At 50.3% G+C, this 8,031-nt stretch overlaps 1 protein-coding gene and 1 long non-coding RNA gene across 2 annotated transcripts; one reads left to right on the top strand and one right to left on the bottom strand.

The window, feature by feature from the left end:
- Positions 1-805: 805 nt before the first annotated feature.
- On the bottom strand, positions 806-1,727 carry LOC141021384 (uncharacterized). Its single transcript, XR_012182569.1, has 2 exons — positions 1,506-1,727; positions 806-1,417 (listed from the first exon to the last, which is right to left on the bottom strand). It is a non-coding gene; the product is annotated as an uncharacterized lncRNA (long non-coding RNA).
- A 3,085-nt stretch (positions 1,728-4,812) lies between these two features.
- Positions 4,813-6,531, top strand: LOC109780183 (RING-H2 finger protein ATL52). The gene has a single exon (XM_020338763.3). The coding sequence runs from the start codon at positions 5,441-5,443 to the stop codon at positions 6,293-6,295; it is 855 nt and encodes a 284-aa protein (XP_020194352.1). The 5' UTR covers positions 4,813-5,440; the 3' UTR covers positions 6,296-6,531.
- Positions 6,532-8,031: the final 1,500 nt, after the last annotated feature.

The following is an 8,031-nucleotide window of genomic DNA, read 5'->3' as shown; positions in this document are numbered from 1 at the left end:
TGGATTAACTGATGATTCATACCTAGTAAACTATTACGGCTGAAACACATAAACATAGAAAGTTGGGTTTATGCTAGGGAAAATTAATTAAAAAAACATGACTGGAAAATATAGTCTGAAAGATTTGCATGCATGTTGGACAAAATCAGTACAATGTACCCCTTTCCAGTACCAGCATATATGCATCCAGTCCTTTCAAGTGCAAATATGTCCAAATAATTCACTGGTTCCAAAAACTACACACAAGATGAATGCATTTTTCGTTCAACAGACATTCATCATAGGGGAAGCATATGTGTCTATAAATCTATAGTAGTTACTTTGGCAGGGGAGAAAAGCTCCCAATTGATCTATGATCTGAGAAGAAAACATAGTGCAATACGGAGGTTAGAACATCAATGTCAATCTTAAAAAGTTGCCCAACAAAGCTGGATAGCTCCTATCTTCTGACAAACTTCTATAAGAAAACTAGTTAAAAACGAGTAAAAAAATTTGATAATAACCCACGCAACTATAGGCCAAGTTGTTTCTAGATAAATTTCAACAAACTGAAATAAGGCTATGTTTTCATAATAGCATGGCCAATTCAAATGTGGTCAAATGAAATTTAAGAAAAATAGGAAAGAGCATACCCTTCAACAAAGGAAAGTTGGTGTATCAGCACAAATAGTGCTACTAATACATATCAAGGTTGCTACAAGTTCAACTGTGCAGTGAGCTTGCCCACCCAGATGTATTGGCTAAGTACATGCTATATACCTGCCGTACCTGCCGAAGAACACTGACTGTAAATTGTAACTCAAAATTTTGTATAAACTTACTAAGAAAAGAAAAACAAAACAACTACTCGCACTGATAAGTACTAAAAAAATGCCTTTTCTTACTAGCCCTAAAATTGAATTTCAAACGACGCATAAATTAATCTCTCGTACACAATTGTTTCTGTGAATACAACAATCAAACACATAGATGAATCTATATAGAGAGGTGCCCAAACAAAGAATGAGGCGGATAAAGTAAAAACAGGATTTGATCAACATACTTGTATTTAAGGTATGAGCTGGTAGTCTGTAACAGAGCTACACCCTGCATCGGGGAATTTATTGGGCCAGGTAAATAATTCTTTAGTTTAGATCAAACTCTCCAGATCTCGGAAATCAACATCAGAAAATTGGGAAAGTTACGAACACTAACAAATCCATGTTGCAAAAATGAAGGCCATGTATCCTATCCAATCTGGCACTCCTCTAACCCACCGCTTCAGCTCCAAATGGTCCCCCGGCCGCCCGGCGTCATACCGCTACGACGCTGTCGTCTGCCGCCAGACCGTACACGGCCGAACCGCGAGGCCAATGCAGCAGTTTCTCACGCCCCCGAATCAATCCGATGTCAGTCCTTGGGCTCATGGAGTGGTGGCCTCCTCCATAATGGGGTCAGCATTCAGAGGGAGGAATCAAAGACAATGAAAAAAGAGAGTTGGGGGATGGAAGGAACGGGAACCTTACAAGCCGAGGGAGAGGAAGTCACGGGAGTCGCGCCAGCCATGGAGGATCTGAGGTGACCGCCACTGCCACAATAGCGCCGCCTCCGCAAACTATGCTTCCGATCATCCACCACAGCGACCGAGGCCAGCCGCCGCTCACCACGCCATCCCGGCTGCCCCGTTGAGGCGTTGACCATCACACAGTCGAGCCCAGTCGCCGCCGCTGGAACCGCTCTCATTATCTAACCAGAATAAAACAGGGATGTGGCTGGCTTGTAATCCCTGGACCACTTTTTTTTCTACTCCATCCATCCCACGACGTGTGACATTCAGAGGCGTGGGCGTTGTAACATCGATGTAAAATTACCTCCAACAGGGACAAAAGGTTACGACAGAGGAGCCAGGATGGGCCGATGGGGTGCGGTGGGATAGAAATACATGTATAACACGTTTGAAAAAGAATTTATGCAATATACTTTCATACGTGGCGTAGACAAAAAAGACAAATCCGTATGTGAAAGTGGGGCAGTTTTTTGTTGGGCCGTTATTTTTGTGTGTGGCTTGCAAATCATAATGATTTTGAATGAAAAATTACAGAGCGGTGACAAATATGTATAAGTTTTCACTGATTTTTTTTTTTAAACTTGAAAACATCATTTTCCAGTTTTTTCAAATAACAAACTCCAAGGAGCCAGTCCACCATAACTTTGTACTCCTTGGTAGAGAGACTAATGAAATTACTGAATTTCAATAATGTCAGTACACACTGAAATATTTACTTTTGGTAAAGATAATTCATTCATTTGAGTAGTACACTAGAATTCAAGTAAATTTCAGGGTATTTGCAAGAAAGAAGTATAAAAATCACCCTCACATCCATCTCAGTAGGGTCATATCCTCCTGAATTCAATTTTGATACAGTTTCTACTCTCAAATCTATACAACCATATAAATCACCTCCTTGAGTGATTTTGAAGCAAACATGTCCACTATTGGGTGGTTTCGATTGGTGTTTAGATCGGTGACCCCCTTCTCTTTCCCCCAAGAATCTCTCCAAAATGATGGTCAGCGTCCAACTTGTTGTCGGCCGGAAGCACCATTGATGACATCTACCTCCCTCACGCGACCGACGACCTTGTGATCACCTAAGATGTGTTGGATATGCACGAGATCACGTACCTGTTGTTGACCACACTCGAGAACAACATGCCGCTTGGTCAGCTCGACGGATGGGAGATGTTGTGGGAGTGGCAGCAAGGTGAGTTTATGAGCGCCATGAGAGGCGCGTACCCGCGGGAGATGGATGCAGAGGTTGCCTTTATGGCTCGCAGGGGCAATACTACAAGAGCATCGGCTTCTCCAAGGTGCTCAACTACAACAACCGACGCGGCTCGACCACACCGCTAGATCTACTAGTCTTTTGTTACAAGACTTGCAAACTTCGTCGGCGAGATCGTGGATTCGCCTCCCCACTGCCTGCTGCTCCGGCGGCCGGTGGCAGGGAGGGGAATCCCGGTGCCTCCGCTCCTGTTAGTAGTATAGGTTAGTGTTTTTTAGTCCTCGCATGTGCAGTGCTTGGGCGGATGGCGACGCTATATCTTCGAATTTGTTTTTCGGGCTCCGATCCTCCTCGAGTACGTATGTCCGGACATAGTCGACGGAGCTCCGGCGTATATTCCTTCCGTCTCTTTGGGATGGCGAGGTTAGGGTTTCTCTTGTGTGGCGAGATTTGATGTCAGGTGCTTCCGATCTATGCAAGGGTTCAACGACGACAACTGCGGCTGCAGGGCACTCGTCCTTAGGGGCACGTGCACGAAGACTTCCCGACTGTCATCGACAAGGTCAAGCCGGCTCCGGTAAGGGAGCGGCTACAGCGGCGCGTCGATGGCTCGTTCTGGCGGCAGTAGTGGTTGTTTAGGGTCTTAAAATCTCAATGTAATTTTTATTATGTTCAAGATGCTTGTACTTTCGTTGAACTTTGATAATAGAATTTGAATCATTTTCACACACAAAAACACGGCTACAGGAAAGCCACCATCCTACCCAAGTCCATGAACGAGGCGCAATCCAAGCCGGCGTTCCAAATGGAGGCGTACAAGATGTTGTCGGACCAGAACCGAACTTGGGGAAAGGAGAGGGGATTCAACGATCTAAACATTGGTCAAAACCGCCCAAATTGGACATGTTAGCTTCAAACCACTCAAGGGGGTAATTTATATGGTTTTATAGAAATGAGGGCAAAAATTATACAAAAACTGACTTCAAGGGGACACGGCTCCATTGTTGTGAATTTGGGGGTGATTTATATACTTCTTTCTATTTTTGAGATTTTCAAAAAAAAATATTCAATTTCAAGTGAATGCTTGGGTCCTTTGGAGAAAATACAAGCCAAAATCGCTGAAATCACAGAGATTCCCGTGGTGACTAGAATATTTCGAAACAAGTTGAGAACCATGCCACACAGGCCGTCGTGTCGTGTACTGAACTGAAGTTGCTGGCATGTCTTTCCAGAACCATTCGACGTCTGTCCAGGTCGACAGCATCAGCAGTTGCAGATTGATTAGGGACTTATATGCAGCGGACATCAATTAAAGATGCAAGGATCTCAGTTTCTGAAGACGAACAATGTTTGAATATCTTGCTAAGCTGGACTCGACCCTTCCTCCTTGGGGCATCGTCTTGGAGCCGGCTACAACTGGAGACCGGTGGTTGACGGCATCTTCGCCGCGGTGGTTGGCGGCATCTTCGCCGCGTGGTTTGCTGAGGAGGCTGTTTCGGGGGCACTGATTTCTGTATGGCAACGATGATGGCGTCGAGAGGAGCTTCGGTCGCGGCTCGGGCTTTGGTAGTCGGATCTTCCCGGCGTGTCCGAGGCGCTCTTCCGTGGGTTGCTTGGTTGCTTTGAAGTCGGAGCTGCGGTGGAGCGAGTCCAGGCGGCGATGATGACAGGCACTCGGTGGTCGTTTGCGGTGAGCACGGTCGGCGCAAGTCCTGCATATTTCCCTCGTGATACTCGTCGTCAAAGTCGGAGCCGTCGGTTGTTTGCGCGTGTGGCCATCTGTTGGCATGTGCCGTCGTGGCTTGCCCAGCTGTACTGCAGCTCTGTGTTTCATGTCGGTGGCCAGATTGGCCGGTGGTGCCCATTTTGTGGGCTGGATTGTGTCGGTTCCAGCCCGATTTTTCATCAATTAACCAGGCAATTCTCCTTCTTAATCAATGAAAATGACAAAGTCTTTTGCCTTGTTTCAAAAAAAAAATGAGGACCTCGTAGCGAACCACCATTTTTTTTCACCATTATAATCAGGTTTTCCCCATTTACAATGCGTTGGTTCGCTCGACGGATACATAAACAACAAGAGGAGTAGTTTCGAACTAACGATTGGTAACGTCCACATAAACTACTCCGATTAGGTAAACTGAGATGCATACAATTTGCCCCCTTTTTTTCTTTTGAAATATCTATCTGCCTTGACGACACAGTACGAGCGGCGCGATTGACCAATTCGTCGAGCCGGACAAACCGAGTTCGGAATACAGGCGCAAGGTACGCGCGCCGGGTCGTCGTCGGGAAAACGATGCAGCCGCGCACGCGCCGGTACAGTACGCGCATCGGCCGGTGGCGAGTTGACCTGGCGCCATGCCGTTGCCGTCGCGAACCGGCACTGGACTACCGCGCGCGCCCGCGCGCAGGATGCTTCTCGTTGCCACTCGCGCGAGTCAGCTCCTGGCCTGGCGGCGAGTTGGCCATTTTTCTATCAGCCGACGCGCGCGACGTCGACCACGCTCCGCCCAGTTACCCACCGCGTACAAACCTGCAGCTCGCCTCCCTTCCTTGGATCACTCGCCACCTCCACGCCCCAGCCTGACGCCTCCTGCCATCCTCATCCCCATTTCAACGCCTCCTCCTATTTCTTAACTTGCCCCAGCCGGTCGGGGCGATCCATCCATCCATCGGCAATGGACGCGGCGTTGGCGGGCGTGGCGGACGCGCCCGGGGCGGCGCCGCCGCCGTACGTCAGCCCGTCGGCGGCGTTCCCCATCGCGATCGTCATCGCCATCGGCTTCATGGTCACCTCCGTCATCCTCGTCAGCTACTACCTGCTCGTCGTCCGCTGCTGGCTCCGCGCCAGCGGCGCCAGCCTGCTCCCGCGCACCCGCCGCGACGAGCTCGTGGACCGCGTCTCCGCCGTCTTCTTCACCGACCACGACGCCGACCAGCTGCCCGGCGGGGTCGACCCGGACGTCGTCGCCGCGCTCCCCGTCGTCCGGTACCGCCCGGCCGGGAAGGCGCTCGAGTGCGCCGTGTGCCTCTCCGAGTTCGCGCCCGGGGAGCGGCTCAAGATGCTGCCCGCCTGCTCCCACGCCTTCCACATCGACTGCATCGACACCTGGCTCCACCACAACGTCAGCTGCCCGCTCTGCCGGACCGAGGTCACCGGCCCGGCCGCGCCCCCCGCCGGCAAAGCCTGCTGCGACGACCACGACGCGTTCGCCGCCCGCATCGACGCAGCCCCCTCGAGGAATATGGCCCACGCCGGGGGCTCGTGCCGGTTTCCCAAGCAGGGCGTCGCCGTGCAGGAGCCCATCAGGCGGTCCTTGTCCATGGACTTCTTCCCGGGCGATCGCGGACGGAAGCCGCGGAAGGAGGCCGAGCTGCCGAGCCATGCCGACGTGGCCGGCAGCAGCAGCAGCGTGGCCGCCACCCCGGCCGGCGTCGGCGAGACGAGCGGGCGGTTCCGGCGGCTTATGTCGTCGTTCGGGCTCGGGCGGAGCTCGCGGAGCACGGTGCTGCCCATCCACCTCGACCCATGAGTCCGTCCATGACACACACACGAACTCGATCGGCCGGTTCGTACGTGATCGATGCTTTTGCTGTTGATTAAACTCCCCGCTTGCCTGCCTGCCTAATGTAGCCGAGGATGGTTTGATTACTGTTTTGTGTTCATGCAAGCAATGTACAGCCCGTAGGAGACTGCTAGTAGTTTTTGGATGAACTCTGCCATTATTCCATTGATTTGTTCGTGCAATCTAGCTCGAATTAATGTTCATGCGTGTGTCCATGCATTTTTGGCACTGGCTTGATCCACGGTGCGTAATCAGCGGCTGCTAGCTAGTTGGTGCACCATGCATGCATGCATGCAATGCATACGGGCAAATTCGGATCAGACGTCACTCAAGTGTAACAACACTGCCATTAGCAAGCCGTTTCCACTGATTTCTTCTGGCGATCCATCGACGTTGATTACTCGTTGGTGTGCACCGTGCATTCACGGGCACATTTCGGATCAGACGTCAAGCGCCTAGTAACATCGATCGCGCAGCAAATCACCCGTGACAAAAGCTGAGAGCGATGACAATGAAAAGAAAAGGCGTGCCTGCCAGGCGAGGCCATGGATATTGCTCGCTCCATTATCCTTACTTCGTCTCCTTCACGAACTGATTTGATTTGATTTGGATCGGACTTGAGACAAGACATCTTCTGCTTGGCGTTGGAAGCACGCCTGGACGGTGGCGATGGATCGACGACAAGCAAGATCGAGGGGGGCCGTGCAGCGGCGATACACCAGGATATGTCACCGATCGCCTTGATTACTTTATGGCCTTGCAAGTCAACGTCACAAGGGTAGGCTGTCTAACCCACATGACACATCACCACTTTTGCCCATGAAGCAACAATATCTTTGCTTAAGTAGCCATCTATCAACATACTTACATAAGCCACGCATCCATCACCAGTAATCCTACTCCCCTTCCTCTCTTCTGAGATACTAGTACTTGGTTTGATGGTTAAGCAATTGGTCGAGTGGCAAGTGGTGGCAGCATGGAAGCTTCACCGGGACCACAAGCCAGTGCGACACATGTATAGAAGCCTCTTCTCTCCATGGCCATCATTACCATATGTATATGTGCCACTAGGATGCATAGACTATCTTTCGGCACATGATCAACCCTCTTGGTTCATCGTCCGCATGTGAGGTTTGCAGCGTTGACCTTGTGTGTGCAACGGCCAATCGAGCCGCGTACACACACACACACAAACTAACAAAGAGAGAGACAACGAGAGAGAGTATATATAGAATTGCGTGTGGAGATCGACTGCTGACAATAATAAGCTAGGCTAGTCGTCGTCGCATCTACGCATGTGGATCTCCTCATGATTAACGGTGCAGCGGGGTTGACTTCCAACTATGCTAGCTAGCTAGCTCCTCGAAAACTAAGACGCCATCCTGTTGATCGATCGTGGCGACACGGCCGGTGGAGTCAATTGCAAAAAACCACCACATTTGTGGCTAGGTTTACAGAAAACCATCAAATCGTTAATTCGGTGTATAAAACACCGAAAAATTTGTTAAGTCGTTGTAAAAAGCATTGATCGGATAATTTTGCCCGTTTAATCACTTTCTAACACATACATTCCTAGATTAAAAAATAAAAGCAATCAGACCCTCCCAACACAGGCGCCCTATCCACTACGCGCCTCCGCCGCGCTGCTGCCATCTGCCGCCGCTCTTGACCGGTCAGGCCGCCATGGCCACCGCCATTTTTTC

The sequence above is a fragment of the Aegilops tauschii genome, chromosome 4 (assembly GCF_002575655.3).
Source record: "Aegilops tauschii subsp. strangulata cultivar AL8/78 chromosome 4, Aet v6.0, whole genome shotgun sequence".
NCBI lineage: Eukaryota > Viridiplantae > Streptophyta > Magnoliopsida > Poales > Poaceae > Aegilops > Aegilops tauschii.
Note: the sequence above shows the minus strand (reverse complement) of the source record. Positions and strands in the feature narration are given on the sequence as shown.